The 20080-nt window shown below is 39.0% G+C and overlaps 1 protein-coding gene and 1 long non-coding RNA gene across 4 annotated transcripts; one reads left to right on the top strand and one right to left on the bottom strand.

Moving 5' to 3' along the window:
- Positions 1 to 5141: 5141 nt before the first annotated feature.
- On the bottom strand, positions 5142 to 9701 carry KRT10 (keratin 10). Of its 3 annotated transcripts, XM_040245407.1 has the most exons (9): positions 9123 to 9701; positions 8246 to 8328; positions 7591 to 7747; positions 7344 to 7505; positions 7128 to 7253; positions 6602 to 6819; positions 6038 to 6246; positions 5909 to 5983; positions 5142 to 5512 (listed from the first exon to the last, which is right to left on the bottom strand). In XM_040245407.1, exons 1-9 carry the CDS (start codon positions 9693 to 9695, stop codon positions 5406 to 5408), a joined length of 1710 nt encoding a protein of 569 aa, XP_040101341.1. In that variant the 5' UTR covers positions 9696 to 9701; the 3' UTR covers positions 5142 to 5405. The 3 variants fall into 3 exon arrangements, with proteins under 3 accessions (XP_040101341.1, XP_040101340.1, XP_040101342.1); XM_040245406.1 differs by having other exon boundaries at positions 5909 to 6246; XM_040245408.1 differs by having other exon boundaries at positions 5929 to 6246.
- On the top strand, positions 6180 to 8350 carry LOC120867185. Its single transcript, XR_005721819.1, has 2 exons — positions 6180 to 6292; positions 7927 to 8350. It is a non-coding gene; the product is annotated as an uncharacterized LOC120867185 (long non-coding RNA).
- Positions 9702 to 20080: the final 10379 nt, after the last annotated feature.

Here is a 20080-nt window from a genome sequence, read left to right as displayed (position 1 = left end):
AAGAGATGCAGGTTTGATCCCTGGGTTGGGAAGATACCCCCTGGAGGAGGACATGGCAACACACTCCAGTATTCTTGCCTGGAAAATTCCATGGCCAGAGGAGCCTGGTGACCTATAGTCCATGGGGCTGCAAAGAGTTGGACACGACTGAGCACACACACAGCACAACAGCAAGAACCTACCTCAACATTTATGTTTTCAAAGTCTAGAGCATGATGATTATAAAGACAAAATCCCCTTATGTTTATATCAAGCTTTACAAGTTCAAAACCTACAACCCCTGCATGGAAAGCGGGGAGTCTTAACCACCAGGGAAGTCCTCTGCTTTTAGTCTCCCCTTCAAATTTCTTACTTCACAAAACCTTACAGAGGCTCTATAGATCAACACAAATAACTTTATTGAAACATAGTTGGTTTACAGTTCAGTTCAGTTCAGTCGCTCAGTTGTGTTCAACTCTTTGTGATTCCATGGACACCAGGCTTCCCTGTCCATCACCAACTCCTGGAGCTTACTCAAAGTTATGTCCATTGAGTCAGTAATGCTATCCAACCACCTCATCCTCTGTTGGCCCCTTCTCCTTTTGCCTTCAATCTTTCCCAGCATCAGGGTCTTTTCAAATGAGTCAGTTCCTCACATCAGGTGGCCAAAGTTGGTTTACAGTGTTGTACAATTTCTGCTGTATAGCAAGTGACTCAGTTATACATATATATCCTTTTCATAGTCTTTGCCATTGTGGTTTATCACAGGATATTGAATATCCTGTGCTGTGTAATATGGCCTTGTTGCTTATTCATCCTATGTAAACTAGTTTGTGTCTGCTAATCCCAAACTGCCAGTTCTCCACCCCTACTGCCTCTCCCCCTTGGCAATCACACATCTGTTCTCTATATCTGTAAGTTTGTTTTTGTTTCGTAGGTATGTTCATTTTGTGTCATATTTTAGATTCCACATATAAGTGATATCATACGGTATTTGTCTTTCTCTTTCTGACTCTATTAGTTTGATAATCTGTAGGTCCATCTTTGTGGTTGCAAATGGCATGATTTTATTATTTTTAATGATTGAGTATTATTCCATTGTGTGGAATAGTGCCACAGTACCACTGTGAACACAGGAGTGCATGTATCTTTTTGAATTATAGTTTTGTCTAGGTATATGCCCAGGAGTGGGGTTGCTGGATCATATGGCAATTCCATTTTTAGTTTATTGAGGAATCTCCATACTGTTCTCCATAGAGGCCGCACCAGTTTGCATTCCAACACATAGTAATAGATCAAAACTTTTAATGAGAATTCCTCTTCTAAAGGGCTCATTAGCTTGGTCATGGTTCAGCTAACCTTCGAACCCATTTCTTTATACTTTTCTAGCATTTCTTCTTAGATAACTTATTCTGTATAGGAAAGATTAATTGAAAGCTTAAGTATGTGATTTTTTTTCTTTGCTAAAATCTTGGACAATGCTATTTTCAGAACACTACCCAAATTGTTCTCTGAGGTAATATCCAATGTTTATACCAATCCACAACAATTTCTTCTTTTCCAAACTGATGTTAGGCTGGAAAGACCTTTTAACTCAATGTTAGCATGAGGATGGTGTTTCTGGGTTTTTTAAAAAAAATAATCAATTAGTTAGTTTTATTTTTGGCTGCACTGGGTGTTCATTGCTGTGCTTTGGCTTTCTCTAGTTGTGACAGCTGGGGGCTATTCTTTGCTGTGGGCAAAGAATTCTTACTGCGGTGTCTTCTCTTGTTTCAGCACATGAACTCTAGGCACGGGGACTTTGGTAGTTGTGGCTCATAGGCTTTGCTGCTCTACGACATGTGGGATCTTCCCAGAACAGGGAATGACCCCAAGTCCTCTTCGCTGGCAGGAGGATTCTTAACCACTGGACCACCAGCGAAGTCTCAGTGTTTGTGTTTTTATCTAGAGACTAAGGAGCAAGATGACAACTCAAAGAGTCCTTCTTCTTTTGGCGTGTCTTTTTCTGTGGGACAGCCTGGTTCAAAAAGTATCCTTTAAAAAAAAAAATCCTTCGTACCTAGTTTCCAGACAGGTTTTATTTCTGTTGTCATCATTTGTTTCCCTGTGTCATCCAAGGACACAGCCTGGATAGTTTGCATCATGATCAGGCTGACCATAGCTGTAGCTTTCAGGGGTGGTCAACTATCTCAGATCTTTGGGGTGATCATCTGGTCCTTCCCACTTACTTTCACAAACTTCTTGTTATATTTTATCAGACTTCACATTCCCAGAACTGGATTAATCATAATCCTTTGTGACACTGGAATTTAGTTTTGCAGCCCAAGGACAGCAACCTGACCTGGTTCTCTACCTCTCGGTAGACGATGTTAGTGATCACCTACTCTAACAACTTATTGTGATACTCTTGTCCATCTTTGGAGAAACTCATTTAGCCAACAAGCATATTTCTTTGAAAATGAACATAATACTCTTTCTTCAGTACAGTGGGCATTTTTTAAGGGCTTTATTAACTTCCCTGGTGACTCAGATGGTAAAGAATCAGCCTGCGATGCAGGAGACCTAGGTTCAATCCCCAGGTTGGGAAGATCCCCTAGAGGACATGGCAACCCACTCCACTATTCTTGCCTGGAGAATCCCCATAGACGGAGGATCCTGGTGGGCTACAGTCCATGGTGTTGCAAAGAACTGGGCATGACTGAGTGACTAAACACACATTTTTATTAACTCATATTATCCCCAAATGAGGAAACAATAATCTCATATGAGGTATAGATAAGAAAACTGAGACTTAGGATGGTTCAAGTAACTTGTCCAAAATTTACATGACTTGTAAATGCCAGTGCCAGAATATGAAGTCCAGGAATCACTGACTTTGAAGTGCATGCCTATAACTACAAATGAGCTCTTTCCCTAATTTCCACTCTTAAGATGCAATCTAGATGGGAAATGCTGGATGAACCTTATTTAATTAAACTAACTCAAGCTGCTTCCCTATGCTGGCCATAACAAAGTTATTCTCCATGCCCACCCCACCCCCAAATATCAAGTCATTATAGACATCAATGTTAGTGTGCAAAGTTCCAAGGCTTTTAGCAGCATAAAGCAGAATCTTTGGAGATACAAGCTTTTGCTGTTTAGTGTGATTCCACGAGTCTCAAAATTGGCTCTGGTAGTCTCAGTGGACACTTCCCTGCTTAAATAGCAGGACTCTGTAACAACTTTAGAATCTGTAAGAATGTGTACAGGATTTTTGATTAATAGCTACATGTTAAATCTTTGTAGTAAAAATAGTGATCTGCACAGCTAACAATAACTTTTTAAACTATAAAAACAAATGTCCTTGTTAAAATAAAATTGTTTGTTTAGGTACATTGTCTTTATGAAACTATAGTTTCAGAGTTCAGTCAAGAAAGTAGTTTTTTTTTGTCTGTTTGTTTTACTGGGATATCATACACAGTACTGTATAAGTTTAAGGTGTTCAGTGTAATGACTTGATGTATTAATACATGTGTTGGGAAATAATTACCACAATCAGATTAGTCAACACCCATCAAGAAAGTAGTTTTCCATCAGAGATAAGCTAGTTACTTTATAAAGAAAATTAAATATAAATGCTTTAAAGAGATATTAGAAGATGGAAAAAATAAGACAGGACCACCATGATTCAGACTTTTTAGGAATGAAGGTTTGGGTCACCACCCAGCCAGATAAATAACTGACCAGCTGAGATCCTGGCTTGGAGCACATAACTATTTCATAATAATGTATTTGCATTTGTCTCAAATCCATGTTATTGAATATGAAAACCCTTATTCAGAATAATGAGAATGGCCAACTCAGATTAAGAACAATAATCTAGGTCCCAGGGACTTGGTTAATTTTGCTAGATAATAATAAGTTTTTTTGAATAATAGTATATACACAGTTGTTGTTCAGTTGAAAAGTCATGTCCAACTCTTTGCGACCCCATGGACTACAGCACACCAGTCTTCCCTGTCCTTCACTATTTCCTGGAGTTTGCTCAAATTCATGTCCATTGAGTCAATGATGCCATACAACTGTCATCCTCTGTTGCCGCCTTCTCCTCTCAAAGAATCCTTACCCATCCCTGTTTCAGGGCATTGCAAGGCAGCATCTTTGGACTTTAACAGACTGGCTCCCAAGAAGGGCGGCCAGTACACATAGAAAGTCATGTGCACTAAAGCAGTGTCTGTGGTAATGTTTGGTGCCAGGGAGGTCATGGCGTTTTCACTATAACAAAGTCCATTCACAGTAAAACACAGCTTCAGTGATCAGTTTGGGATACAGAGTGTGGGGTTTACCCAGCAGAAGTCTCAATCAAGTGGCCAGTTTCAGGTCCTTGGGAGAGCTGGAGCTCAAATCAGTAAGGATACTAAGAAAGGCTATTTGGTGGACAAGGATAACCTAGGAACCCACCAGGAAACACAAGGTAGTCTTAGGGTCACAGAGTAAATCCAACCCTTACCTACCCCATATACTCACAGAGTAATGTCAGTTGGGTTATTGACTGAAGGATGTGATTGTATTGACCTTGTGAGAACCAGGTCTTTCGTACTGGTCACTGTACTAATTGGTGAAAGTAGAGACTTACAGGTTTCCTTTTGGTTAAATTGGTATTACCATGTCTTGACAGTGCTTCTCCTGTTTGTCTGATAGACACCAAATAATTTTGTCAGGGTGATATGATTTTACTGTGCTAGTTAGTGGTGAAAGCTATCTCTTTGGCTGTGTAGCAATTGGGCAGAAGCAACATAGTAATGAGAAGAAAATATTAATAAGAACAGCTAAATGTGAGAAGGCAAGTGATCAGAAAATGTGAAATTTCCAATTAATTTAATCTTTGGGGTATTGAGACTTTTCATAGTTTCTAGGACTTAATTCAAAGCCAGAGAACTGGGAGCTGTCAACATACTTTGTATCTTAAAGAAAGAGTAACTGGTGACTCATGGACTTTTTCCTCAGTGAGATTATTAACATTGGTCCAGCATACCCATAAGATTAAAAAACGGATTCAGAGAAATCCTAATGATAACCTGTCTTCAGAATTTCTGGATAAATTAATCCTCAAATGATACTTTACTAATCTTTAATGTTAAAAATTGTCTAATTCAAATAAAGACAACTCTGACCAAATTGGATAGTTTGCATCAGTAAGAAAGTTTATTGAAATTCATTAGTAAATGAGAATAGAAAGTTTTTCTTTTTTTCCATTAAAGAATACTTTTCGGTAAAGTGAAAAGGAGAAATACAGAAACCACAAAACACCGTTTAGACACCTTATGATCAAGGAGTGGACCTATTTCCATAGGCCATTAAGACTGAAGTGTTTTCTTGGAGATTTTTTTTCATGCATCTATGCATAATGGCCTGTGTGACGGGAGACTCTTTCCTCTTAATGCGGCTTAATAGTAGTGTTTCTTGGTTTCCGATTCAACCATAGATGAAAGGACTCTACCATCAGGTGCCAACTCCTCAATAATTGTCTTGATCACTCTGGTTTTGTTAGTATCTGTAAGTTAATTACAATAAAAACAATACAATTTAGAATACAATTTGTTGGGTCCTTACTAATTAACCAGCAAAATAGCTAAATCAAAGATATTTACTACCCAAAATATCTATATCAAAATATCTAAATAAAAAAAACCCCCCACAAAAGTGAAAAAAGGAAAACTTCTTTACAGCTACTTTTAAAAACACCAAAAGCGACAGCATTTTAGACAATACCGTTTTCCCCTCAAGACCTGAGTCAACAACTATAGTCGGTTAAAAAAAGCAAATAAAGATTTTATAAGACTTTAATTTTTAAAATAATTCTAAAAAAAAAATTACAGAACTTAAAAAAGCAAAACCAAAAAATAGCAGCAAAAAAAACCATCAAAAAGTTAAAACTAATTCTGATTACCCCAGCTAGTTTCTGCTGACCTTGATCCCTTAGATGAGGACTCTCCAACAGACACTGAAGTGGTGGACTTGTGGCCTCCACTGGAAGTTCCGCCGCCGTAGCCGCCGCCGGAACTACCTCCGTGGCCACCGCCGCTGGAGCTTCCACCGCCGTAGCCGCCGCCGGAACTACCTCCGTGGCCGCCACCGCTGGAGCTTCCGCCGCCGTAGCCGCCGCTGGAACTTCCGCCGCTGTAGCCGCCGCCGCCGCCGGAACTTCCGCCATAGCCGCTGGAACTTCCGCCATAGCCGCCGGAACTTCCGCCGCCGCGCCCGCCGCCGTAGGAGCCGCCGCCGGAACTTGGAGAGTAAATGTTAATTTCCGTTAGCTCTAACGTTGGAAGCTGTGAGTCTATTTCCAGGTTATTGTTACTTTATAACCTGGGCAAAACGTGTTTTGAGGAAAATCACCCCTGCCGATTATAAACTCGTTCTTTTAAAACAATTATATATGCAACCCAAGCCTAAGAATCTTTCTTGGATCAAATTCGTTGGGACATTGAGGCTGGTTGCATACGCCTTCTTGTGTACTTTGCCTCCTCTCTTTCCACTTTCTCCCATCCTCTGACGCATCCTTGAGTTTTTGGAAAAGCCTTGCGGCTTGGAACACTGAATAAAAGCAACTGGGATGATTTAAACATTTTCTGTAATTTACCTTCCCTCTCCTTCTAGCAGGCTGCGGTAGGTTTGAATTTCATTCTCCAGTCGTATCTTAATATCCAGGAGTTGTTGGTACTCGGCATTCTGGCACTCGGTCTCCGCTCGAATCTGTTGCAGTTGTTCTTCCAGAGCGGAGATCTGGGACTGAATCTGAGAGAGCTGCACACAATAGCGACCTTCTGTCTCTGCCAAGGAGGCTTCCAGGGATTGTTTCTGAAGAGGAAGGAATATATTGTAACTTAACTACTTCATTGTTCACTTAAGTACAGTAAGGCTTGTTTAATAATTTCATGAGAAGAATAAAGAAAACGAACAGATTTGTTTTTATGTTTAATAATATTTCAATTTCAGCATTTTTCGATCAATGCCAATAATACTTTTCTCCCATTAACAAAAAGCTTCAATTTTATTTCTACTTTTTTTACCCTCGACTGTGCATTTTCTTTTATGTTGCTTATTCTTATGTGAGGATGAAACGCATGATAAAGTGATGTTATTTCTCGAGAGAATTATTTACTTACTAGGGCTAGTTGGGACTGTAGCTCAATCTCCAGGCCTTGAATAGTGCGTCTCAACTCAGTAATCTCAGATTTATGGCTCGATACTTGTTCAAGGTTACTGTTGATTTCCGTAGTGAGTTCCTTGCTCTAGAATATTAAAAACAGGGGACCCGATGAGAAAAATCCGAACGAATAACCAAACCACCATTGACTTTGCTGCAAAAGAAGATGAACTACCTTTTCATTGAACCAGGCTTCGGCGTCTCTGCGATTTTTCTCGGCAAGCTGTTCATATTGGCTTCTCATGTTATTCAGAAGTTCAGTGAGATCAACGCCTGGGGCAGCATTCATTTCCACATTCACATCACCAGTGGATACATTTTGAAGGTCTCTCATTTCCTGTTTGAGGAACAGAAATATTTAATGACTGCTTCATGACCCTGAGTCCCTTTTTGGCTGGGGGAAGTATAACTATTTATGTCACCTCTTCGTGGTTCTTCTTCAGGTAGGCCAGCTCCTCGGTCAAGCTCTCGATCTGCATCTCCAGGTCGGTCTTGGTCAAGGTCAGCTCGTCCAGCACCCTGCGCAGGCCATTGATGTCGGCCTCCACGCTCTGGCGCAGGGTTACCTCATTTTCATACCTGAAACAAGCATGATACAAATACTGGGTATAACTTATATCAGGGAGATATTCCTGGGTGGGGACTGTTTAGAAACCAAGTAAAGAGTTGACTTCATATCTTGGCAACATTTATCATACTCTGATTAACATAGGGATATTAGTGGTTTAATGCAAAGAAACTTAGCATTTACTTTAAAGCCCATCTTCTTATAATATTGCCTAAAAGGCATCACTGACTTGATGGACATGAATCTGAGTGAACTCCAGGAGTTGGTGATGGACTGGGAGGCCTGGCGTGCTGCAATTCATGAGGTCTCAAAGAGTCGGACACGACTGAGCGACTGAACTGAACTGAACTGAAAAGGTAGTACTGAGGTTGAAAATTTCTCTTGACAGCTCCAGTATTGTTTAAATTTGAATGAATTCAGGAAAATGTAAATGCTCTTGTGGGCATACATTGTTAAAAACATCTCACGTATTTATTGTGACAGTATTGTACCACATTTGCTTAGCTTACTTCATCCTGAAGTCATCGGCTGCCAGCCTGGCATTATCAACCTGAATCAGGATGTTGGCATTGTCTGTTGTCAGGTTGAGGATCTGGAAGGAGAGACAAAGAAATCAGACACAGACACAGCTTTTATAGTGGCAGAGATGAACTACATTTCTGTGGTGTTCTATTACTAAGTCTTGGGCAATTTTTTATTTTAAATCTGACATTGAAGTCTTACCTATATACTTAAGGTTGAGTCGTTTGTTCTCTTGAAGTTTCCATACTTTTCTATTTCTATATCCTCCCTTTCTGAAAACTAACTGGAGTCATATAGCTGCATTCATGTCCTGCTCTTATACCTGTGTAATTTCCATGTATTTTAGCTAACTTTTGACTGACTCGTACTTGTATTTGGTTTAACTTGTTTTAAATATATATTTTAAGTGAATATAAACCGCACACAATGCAATTCAAAAATTCCCTCAAGGCAAGCAATACTCCATTTTCATACTGGAAAATTCATGTTTCTTACAATGTCAGTAGTGAGTATTTGTTGTTGTTATCAATTTGAGTAATATTTTCTGATTCATTGAATAATTCTTTCAGTCCCTGTGTTTGTACATTTTCTAATGTATTTTAACTGTGGACTCTTACGCTCATTAAAACATTAAAAATTCTTAGTAATCCCCTCATCCTATAAGATACACAACACACATGTTGGATGAAGATTGCAATGACTGTACCCTCACAGCTGTTTACCTTTGAAGAGACTGGATTGCTCAGGGAAGCAAGAAAGTAATGTAGTCAAACACAGTGAACATTGTAGTTGATTAAAAAATTATCTATCAGAATTACATGCACAAAAAGAGACTTAAAGTTGCATTTTAAAAATGCCCCTTACCTGATTTTTAAGATCATCAATGGTTTGGTAGTATTTGCTGTAATCACGAGGCTCTCGCTGGCTTGAATTGCCATGCTTTTCATACCACTCCTTGATTTTGACTTCTAGCTCATAGTTTGATTCTTCCAGAGCCCGAACTTTGTCCAAGTAGGAAGCCAGGCGATCATTCAGATTCTGCATGGTTATTTTTTCATTTCCAGAGATAAGGCCACCATCTCCTCCAAATCCACCACCCAAACCACCTCCAAAGCTGCCCCCTCCAAAGCTGCCCCCTCCGAAGCCACCTCCTCCATAGCCCCCTCCAAAGCTGCCTCCATAGCTCCCACCGAAGGTACTTCCATAGCCCCCACCAAAGCCACCTCCTAATCCTCCTCCATAGACAATTGATGAGCCCCCCAAGCAGCCTCCAGCAGAGCTCCCACGGCTAAAAGAGCCACCACTGAACCCCCCTGAGCTAAATCCTCCACCAAGAGAGCCTTTGCTGCTTGAAATTCTGAGGGATGATCCTCCTCCTCCTCCACATCCACTGCGGGAGGAAGAGTATTGCTTGGTTGAGCTGTATCGAACAGACATGGTGATGCTGTTTAGCTCAGGGAGTGCCTGGTACCAAGGACAGTGACAGGCCTTTATATACTGAGAGGGTGTGTCCCACGTGTGTTAGAGTTTTGCTTACTTGCTTGGTTTTCTTTTTGCCAAATTTGCATCTTCAGCTTATGATTGCATAAATTATCTTAAGTAATCACCAGCCCCAATATGTTTGGTTTTGAATTAGCCTTAAGAACAAACAGGAGGTTTGCTATGTTGAAACTGAAAATGGGTGTTGGTCATATGAGCATTTGTTTCATTAAACTTTTTCACCTTTTTAGGAACCTTGAGCAACTTGACATCCATTTTTCCTTTTTTCCTTGGCACTAATTTAGTTTGTACAGAATGTTTGCAAAGTTTAGAAAAAGAATTTTAAAGCACAAAACCATAGTTAATACTTTTCAAGTTCATGTTTTAAACAGTTTTAATTAATTAGAACAGCATAAATTCAGATAAAATCATGCCATGATAGGGCTGTAAACTGCAAGCAACCAAAATGAAAATAAAAAACATGTTAAATGATTTGTGTTCAAAAGTTACCACATATAAATAAAGACATAAAAACACAACTTAAGAAATGCATGTGTGTGTATGTTTATAGAAAATCTTTTATTTGGAGAATGAAAGTACATTGATATTTTGTCTAGGAAATTGGAAGTGTGTAATGATTTAGGAATCTTCTAATTTATTAGTACTATTCTTTTTAACATTTAAATCTAACATCAGGAAGTTATCCTGGATTTTTTTTTAATTTTTAAATTCATTGTAATGAAGGCTTATATGAAGACCACATTGCAGAAATTCTTAGCACAAGATAGGAACTAATCTCCAGTGTTTTGTTTACTCTAAGTTTGGCCAATAGAAAAGGAAGTGATTATGAGTAAAAATTTTCTTACAAGAATATACCAGATTAGAAAATGATACTTGCTTCAAAATTATGAACTGGTCTGTGAACATGTGTTTGAAAGCTAGATTCTGTTTCTCAAAAAAAATGTTTCCCTTGGATTTACTGTGTGTAGAATTTTGTATAACTTATTTAATAAAGTATTTAATTGGGACTTTTAACACATGATAGCTCATGGGCTTCCCTGATAGTTTAGTTGGTAAACAATCTGCCTGCAAAGCAGGAGACTTTGGTTCAACTCCTGGGTTGGGAAGATCCCCTGGAGAAGGGATAGGCTACCCATCCCAGTATTCTTGGGCTTCCCTTGTGACTCAGCTAGTAAAGAATTTGCCTGCAATGCAGGAGACCTGGATTCGATCCTTGGGTTGCGAAGATCCCCTGTAGAAAGGAACGGCTACCCACTCCAGTATTCTGGCCTGGAGAATTTAATAGTCCTTGGGGTCATGAAGAGTTGGACATGACTGAGTGACTTGCACTTTCACTTTTCACTTTAACACGATATAAAATTATTTTTTAATCTATCTGTAGGATACGGCATTGCTATTCAAAACTATATTCACACATATATATTTCTGTATATATTCACACACAGTTTACAGTTATACAGTGCTATTTGTGATGCTGTCATTTTATTACTCAAACTGCTGAGATAGGGAGGGTATTGTCTCTATTTTATAGAAGAGGAAGCTGAAGCTGAGAGCGGTTATGATTTTGCCTAAAGAGATAAAATAGATGGATAAATGAGGTTAGAAAATTGGTCTGATGTCTGGCTTTTGGCTCTTCCTGCATTATCAATGTGTGTCTGTGTTCTCTGTTCTGGTGGATTTGGTCAGAGAGCTGAATGCCTCTTTTTCTTACCATAAACTTCTCCACATGGGAAGCAACAAACCAAACCTAAAGTACTTGGAAACATGAATATGTTGAAAGGGTAGGATGTTTGGCACACATTTCCATTACTAATTCCTTTCTCAAATTACACTTAAAGTTGCACATTCCAGTTTATGAAAACTATAGAATTAGCTTCTGCAGGGAAAGGGAATATGGCTGGGAGTGTGAATGAGGTGTTGACTGTGAGAGTGGAGGTTACTACCCAACAATTGCAGCTTCTCCAACTTGTTACCACATGCAAGTGGGGCAGAGTTAAAAGAAAAAATGAAACTCAACCGTGGGAATTGATTCTTGCTGAAGATAATATATAGTAAAGGAAGGCTATGATAAGCCAGACTGGAAAAAAACATTCCAACAAGTTCAGAGAGGATGTTGAAGACCTGATATTAGTGAAATTAATTTAGAAAGAATAGTTAAAGAGATTTTGCTAAATTTTACCTGTAATTATATTTTGGGAGTTGATCTTGCTAGTTTTGCTTTAGTATCAGCCTTTTTTTAAAAAAAAAAAAAACCCTGGCGGAAAAATACAAGCATCTCAATCTAGTTTCAGTTACCAGGTAGTATGAAGAGCTCTGTTGCTATCACATTAAATCACAGAATTTGTAGAAAGCTTCCTAAAAGTATATGGGAAAAAGTACAAATACAGAAGCTTCTAATATTGACTGCAGCATTTAAGCCAACTTTAATGTTATTATCAAAGACTCCTTATTGACTTGTGCACTCTAGAAATTGTTTTCAACAAGTGTGTGGTCATTTGTTGAAACCAGCTTTTGGCATGTGCAAAAATTACAGAGGTCCCATGTGATAATCCTGCAGCTAAATTAGATGGAAAAGGTACTATGGTCAGCTCTAGTGTTGGCCCTATTTACACCTGATTGCCATAATCCACTGTAATTATAATTTCATTGTTCTCAATTTTTGTTGTATCTCTATGTAAGGCACACTGAGAGATGTTTAAACGGTAGGAACGTAAATGAGATTCATCTCCTACCCTCACAGATCTTACCAATTGTTACAATCTAGTCATGGAGACAAAAATGTGCACTGTAAGTCCTGTGTAAATGGTAAATGAAGTGGGAGGGAGGAGTTAACATTTCCTGAACATCTGCTGTGTTCTAGGTAGTTTACTCTTCTTTAATCCTCCCCCAAATTCTCCAGATGGATATTATTTATCTCATTTTATAGCTGAAGAAATGAAGCTTTAGAAAGCTTCAGGAATCTGCCAAGAGTAACACAGCTGGTTTCTGCTACAACTTGCCTGAGTGCCTTCAAAGATGATACTGGGTTTATGACACTGAACTGCCTGTCACCTTAAGACCGATGAGCAAGGAGTCTGGTTGAATGGGGTCACCTGACAAGTGGAATTTAAGCTGAGTCTCCGGAAGGATGGGTGGGAGTTTTCCTTATGTGCAGCAGCAGAGAGGACTGTTCTGGGCTGGGGAGTGGGGACTGTGAAATGCCAAGCAGGTGGAGACCAGTTTGGCTGAAACAGATTTGTCCGGTTATTCATTTCTCTTACAGATTTTATTCAGCATCTGCAGTATTATTCCCTGGGGATACATGGGTGACTCAGACAGTTCCTGCCCCTCAGTGAGTGTACTTGGAGAGGCAAACAAACATACCCATGAATCAGAATTAGGGTAATCTGGGCTACAGTTGAGGCATGGACAGGGTGTTGAGGGAGTTAAGAGTAGGAAGTCTGACAGTTTGGCGCGCGCGTGTGTGTGTGTGTGTATAAGGGCACAGTGAAAGAATAGATCAAGTTTTGAGGAGAAGACCAATTTAGATGAAAACTCGTGAATTTGAAATAATACTGTGAAAATGTCTATTAACACTTAGAGTCATAGGACTACAGTTCAGGAGATTAGAGGAGCAGATTTCAGGATAGTGAGGTCCCCTAAGGAAAGGAATTTAGAGAAATGAGCAGAGGGTCCAAGTCTGAACTTTTTGGGAGACAACCACTTGAGGGGCTGGTGAAAAGCTAGAGAATAGTACTGAGAAGAGTGATGCCTAAATCTGGGAAAGCAGGGAGAAGGATCATGGAAGTCAAGGGGGGAAAGAACCCAGGTAAAGTGGAGCAGTCTCTAAAGGAAGATCAGGGAGAAAGGGAACTGAAGAAAGATCACTGGTCATTTAGAAGCTGTTGGCCCCCTTTCAGAGGGCAGGTTTAGTAGGGTAGTGGTGGGACAGTCCACTGTGTATACTGGAATGGATGGTTTTGCTTTTAGTATTTTATTTATCAGTTTCTTCTCAATTGTTTCTGAGTTTTGAGTCATGGTTAGAATGGATGTAGCTCTTATTCTCATTGGGTTAATTTATCTGTGGCTCTTGAAATGTGTGTTTTTTTTTTTTTTCGTTTTGTTATCAGCTTGACTCATCTCACTGTTGGGGTTTGGATCTCTTTTCTATTTCTTTCTTATTTTGCCTCTGGTAAAATTCTCTTTTAAGAATTTTTCTAACTGAAAATTCTATTTGCACATTTCTTCTCTGATTAATTGAGATATAATAAATCATTTAGTGGCAGAAAGACAAAACTGATAATGCAAGTTATGTCTCAAGATGGCAAGGTTGATAAGCTAAATGTTTAGAATTTTTTATTTATCATGTAAAGTTTGAGAATAAGGGATTCTTTGCTTGAATGTTCTGTGACTGCAAACTGCTGAAATGTGCCATTGTGATTACGACCTATGGAGTCAACACCAAGTGGAAAGCTGTACAAGTGTTTGATGGATTTGGTACCCTTCTCCCAGATAGCTGAATAATTAGGACAATCAAGATATTGGTAAAGCCCATGTCTTGTCATTGGAAAACTTCTAATAGTCAGGGCTCTGAAATCTGGAGAGACTCCCATATTACACAGTTTTTCTAAAACTTCCAAGGCTGCACTATGATGGAAACTGTCAAAATATGGAAATAGCTTGAAGGCTTTTCAGTGTAGTGTAGCAGAGTGGTTAGATGGGTGGGCTCTGGAATCAGACTGCTTGGGTAACAATCCAGGGCCATCCACTTACTGCATGACTTTATTTCAGTTTTCTCAGCTCTAATGTGGCATCACAATTTTGATTGTCCTATAGAGGTGTAAGTGGGAGTTAAATGAATATAAAGCATTTAGAACAGTGCCTGACGTTTCCTTCTGGAGAAGGAAATGGCAACCCACTCCAGTATTCTTGCGTGGAGACTCCCATGGACAGTGGGGACTGGCGGGCTACAGTCCATAGGATCCCAAAGAGTTGGACAAGACTGAAGCGATTTAGCATGCATGCATGCTGGCCTTTATAGAATAAGTGCTTTTAAAAGGTTTTTCTGTTGCTGTTATTACTGTTACTGTGATCAGAACCTAACCCACAGTTGGTCAGTAAAATATGAGTGGATGAAAGCTAGAATTCAAAGTTGAAATACAACTAGTGAGAAGGAGAAAATGGCTGGGGTTGGGGGATGGTCCAGCAGGGGAAAGGCGTTCTATTTGTTCTATTTGATAACTTTGTGACAAACCATGCTGTTTTTCCCTGAATGACACATGCTCTCATTTTTACCTTCATTCTTTTCTTTATCTCTGACATCCACCAAGTTACCAATTTTGTCACTTTTTCTTTTGCCCCATCTGATATATTTGTTTTTTTGTCTAGTCCCACCACAGCTGTCCTAATCCAGAATTTCATCACTTCTGTCATCAATTACATCACCAGCTTCTGAAGTGGTTTTCTTGGCTCGGTGCCATGTCACCTAAGATCTGTTCTATTCATGGCTGCAAGATGACTGCTCTTGAAAAATACTGTCATCACTTCATCCACATGCATAATAAGTACTTAAAGATTTCTCTTATTAGTAGATTATGTCTTTTTGGTAGCCTTGCCCTATTCTGTCTGTCCAACCTCATTCTTCCTGCAGTGAGTGAAGGTAGTAGAGTGGAAAAATTGTTGCATTCTCCTTGTAAAGTAATTATTAAATATGTGGCCTTGGGCAAAACAACTCAGCCTTTAAAAATGAGCCTGTGTGTCATTTTACTACCCTATAAAATATGGATAATAATAATAGTAAATACTAAAATATGTATATAGTACTACTACTAACAATAGGCCTTATTCAAATCAAGTCCAAGCTCCTCTCCTTCATGAGGCTTCTCACCATTAGTCTAGCCATGGCTGTCTCTTTCTTTTCATTTCCTGTGTGTACAACCTAGTAGTTTATAGTATGATATAATTATTATTGTTCCCAATGAGATAAGACATGAAAGCTCCTTTAGAGAAGGGAGGGTACCTTTTTCTCTTGCTGCACCTAGTAGATACTTAATGTTTTCTGAATGTTTTCCTATCATCTCAGAGCCTTTTCCCATTTTCTCTTCTTTGCCTTTATTTTGGTCTCAAAACTCTTTGTCTATGTTTTCGCAATATACAAGTTTAAAATTTAAATCAAGGCTAGTTGAAGACAACTAATTTGATTTTTCTTTAAAGCCAGTTGTAATAATTTTCAGATATGAGAATGTTGTGTAAGAACAATAAGAAATCTAAGATTCTGCATAGGAATTTTTAGATATTAAAATATATGGTGATATATACCTTAGATTATGTATGTGCCATGCTTAGTTGCTCAGTCGTGTCTGACTCTTTGAGGACTGTGGCCCGCCAGGCTCCTCTGTCCATGGGAATTTTCAGACAAGAATACTGGAGTGGGTTGCCATTTCCTCCTCCAGGGGTTTATAGAATAAATAAGTATTATTCATATTTAAGTGGATACATGTAATGTGCCTAGATTGAAAAAAAATCTTATGAAGTTAATCTCTTAATTTTATTGTTTAGAGATTTTTAAAATACTGAACTCAAAAGAAGTCAAGAAACTTGTCAGTTTCATAACAAATTAAGAAAAGCTCTTGTCAGAATCAACTCATTTTTGTGTGTGCAGTGGGAATGATAGGGAATAGATTTAAATAAATATTTAACTGTAACACAATAGCAGTAGAGAAAATTTACCATAACTGTTCAGTGACCTTCCTCCACAAGGCTAAAGATTGAAAACAACTGAAGAGTTTATAATGTCTTGGAGTAAATGCATTAATTAAATATGCATCATTTGCAGTCAATCCTCAGATAGTTAAAGCTTTTAGAGCTTATTAAAACTTTCTTATGTTCCAAGGGTCTGTGCTAAACACTTGACCTGAATGTTTCTGTCATTAAATCCGGACAGCAAGTGAAAGGGGTACCTTTTATTTTAACTGAAAAATTAGTAGCTTGCCCAGAATTATTCAATAAAGGGATGTGAACACAGACCTATCTTCAGAGCTTTCGCTTTAGTACAATGAGCAATGCTTACAGCTCTCCTGAAGTAATGTGGAATTGCATTTTCTAGTCCTGTAACTTAGAAATTAGCAAGAACATAAGGGATTGTACTTTCTTTCTCAGATAGGACAAGCTCTTCTTTAAAAAAAAATAGTTTTTAAAATGTACTTATGTATTTTTGGCTGTGCTGGGTCTTCGTTGCTGGGCGGACTTGTCTCGAGTTGCAGCAAGCTGGAGGTGCTCTTCCTTCCAGTTTTGCGGCTTCTCGTCATGGTGGCTTCTCTTGTTGTGGAGCACGGGCTCTGGGGTGCACGGGCTCCAGTAGCTGGGCACATGGGCTCAGCAGTTTTGATTCCTGGGCTCTCGAGCACAGGCTGAATAGTTGTGGTACATGGGCTTAGTTTCTCTGCGGCATGTAGAATCTTCTCAGGCCAAGGATTGGACCCAAGTCTCCTGCATTGACAGGTAGATTCTTTACCACTGAGCTACCAAGGAAGCCCAAACAAGCTGTTCTTATCATCGTTAACATTTGTGATGAAAAGATGGACTAATATGAATAGAAAGCTGTTGAAAAGAAAGAGCATTAATACGGCAACAATTCTTGCTTTTGAAGAGGTCAGACTTGTAGGTCTCATCTCCTTAGGCTACACTCTTAACTTTTTGAAGGTGCCTCCTACTTGGTTTTCTAGGGGTTCCTAACTCTGTCAGGATTGTCCTAAGCTCCAGACTAGTCATTAAAGTAACAAACCAGAGCAATTAGCCACCATGATTAATCACCACAATTAATCACAGTGTTAATCCTTTCTTAAATGCTGGTTTTTCCACTCAGAGCTAACACCCATTACAGAGATTAACTGCATTTTAAAAATCAGGTTTTTACTCTTTACATGTAAACACAAGGTGCATATCTGAACTAATTTTAATAGTTAACTGTGACAGAAAGGGGTTTTGTTGCTTTGAGACTTTCCAGCTTCAAAAGCTATCAAACTCTTTGATGTCTCTCACAAATATTTTCCATATTGATCATTTTGGTTAAAATGTGGAGTTTAGATTAGAATTTTCTAACCCTAAAACTTAGGGCTTCTCTGGTAGCTCAGCTGGTAAAGAATCTGCCTGCAATGCAGGAGACCCCAGTTTGATTCCTGGGTTGGGAAGATCCCCTGGAGAAGGGAACAGCTACCCACTCCAGTATTCTGGCCTGGAGAATTCCATGGACTGTTTAGTCCATGGGGTCACAAAGAGTCGGACACAACTGAGTGACTTTCACTTTTCACTTTCAATCCTAAAGCTTAGATAGAAATGATTGGATATTTATAGAACTGTAAAGTGTTGTATGTTATTTATTTTCCCCTTGACATCTCAGATATAATTGCTACCATTTAAATAGGATGTTGGAGAAGGCAATGGCAACCCACTCCAGTACTCTCGCCTGGAAAATCTCATGGATGGAGAAGCCTGGTAGGCTGCAGTCTATGGGGTCTCAAAGAGTCAGACATGACTGAGTGACTTCACTTTCACTTTTCCTTTTATGCATTGGAGAAGGACATGGCAACGCACTCCAGTACTCTTCCCTAGAAAATCCCATGGATGGAGGAGTCTGGTGGGCTGCCGTCTGTGGGGTCGCACAGAGTCGGACACGACTGAAGTAACTTAGCAGCAGCAGCAGCAAATAGGATGTAGTAGGATTACTTTTTTTTTTTTTCAACTATCCAAGGATGAGGACTCCACAACCCCTATCAGGATAATTATCACTAGCAATCTGTCACAATGATATCCAATAAGTTGCTCCAAGTGTAAGAATATTAAGAATAACAAGAACTGTCACCACTTTCAACACTAACATTTGTTTAACATTTACTCAGTGCCAGGCACTCTATGGGCTTTATGTACAACTCTATAAGGCAGACACTACTTTAGATCTTTTTTTTCCCCCAGAGGAGGACACTGAAGGTTTGAGTGGTTATATATTGTACACAGGGCTAATACAGCTAATAAATTCGTAGTGGAGCCAGAGTTGAAGCTGAGTCTGCCTCCCCTAGATCCCATAGTCTTTAACCATGACCTTTTACTGCCAAATGTCTAATTAAACTTTGCTTTGTGGTTTCAAAGATAGTCCCCAAAATATGAATTACAGTGGTAAAGATGGAACCTGTTCCAGCCTATAAATAAACTAAATGAAATTTTTAAGGTGAGCAGATTTGAAGAATGTTCCTTTTTGTCTAGCTGATTTTAAAATATTATTTTAAAAGATGCTCTGCCAACACTATGATGTGCATATGTTTTGAGGGTATGGATTTGACTGGTTGAGGTGTAGATCAGTCACAATGGTAAATTATTTTATGCCACATGCTATTGAGCCTGATAGTCTAGGTTTGATTAAGTATACCCAATAATTTAAGAACTGAGTATTTCATCAAATGGCTAGGGTTTTAGTGGATTATTTATTGTATCACTTGCCCAGATTTTCCATTCATTAGCTTATGGTACTTTTCAATCTCATTTACCAGTCAAATATTCACACAGGAGTTGTTCTGTTCAACATTCGGGCTCTCTGCTTGAATCCTGATTTGTTGAACTTGACCCCACCCACCTTGCTAATCTTTTCTTTCGTTTGTGAACGTTGACAACAGTAGTTATTGATACTTTTGGTTTCTGTCAAACTAGAATCCAAGGATTGCTTCTGAAGGAATGGAAGTAAACGTAAAAAGGTGATTCATTAAAAATTTCAGAGTAGAAAAACAGAGTGGAACGTAATCTAAACTACTACAAAACAAAACTTAAATTTTAATTTAAAATCAGCTGTTCTAAATTTATTTATTCTTTGAATTGTGTCTTTCTCTCTTCTTCTAATCTACTGTTCTTCTCTCATTTAGCTCCTAAACAGAGTTGTATTTAATTTTTATAGTGCAGACATTGTTCTATGGAGACATGAAATAGTTTGAGAAATCTGTGACCTCTCAGTAACTGTCACATGTGGATAGTGGACTTTGGGAACAACAACCTTCTTACCAGAGATCACTGGACCTGAAGCTCTAATTCCAGTGGCTGCAGGGTTTGCTGCAGCTTACCATCTTGCTCCTGTTGATACTTGTCTTGTTAGCAGAAGTTGGTACTTGCCCATTCAGTTCTTTACCCTAAAATATTAGAGGAGAATAAAAATATAAACGTTGTACCAGCTTTCATGAGCTCTGCTTAATATTGGATGCTTTTTGGGGGCGATGATAGGTTTAATTTTTCATTAAACCAGACATCAGTTTTTTTGTGATTTGTTCTGCTGAGACCTCAGATTGCCCCCTCCTGTGGTTCAG

This window comes from Oryx dammah, unplaced genomic scaffold (genome assembly GCF_014754425.2).
Source record: "Oryx dammah isolate SB20612 unplaced genomic scaffold, SCBI_Odam_1.1 HiC_scaffold_8, whole genome shotgun sequence".
NCBI classification, from domain to species: Eukaryota; Metazoa; Chordata; class Mammalia; order Artiodactyla; family Bovidae; genus Oryx; species Oryx dammah.
The sequence above is the reverse complement of the archived record's forward strand: the minus strand, read 5'-3'. Positions and strand labels throughout refer to the sequence as shown.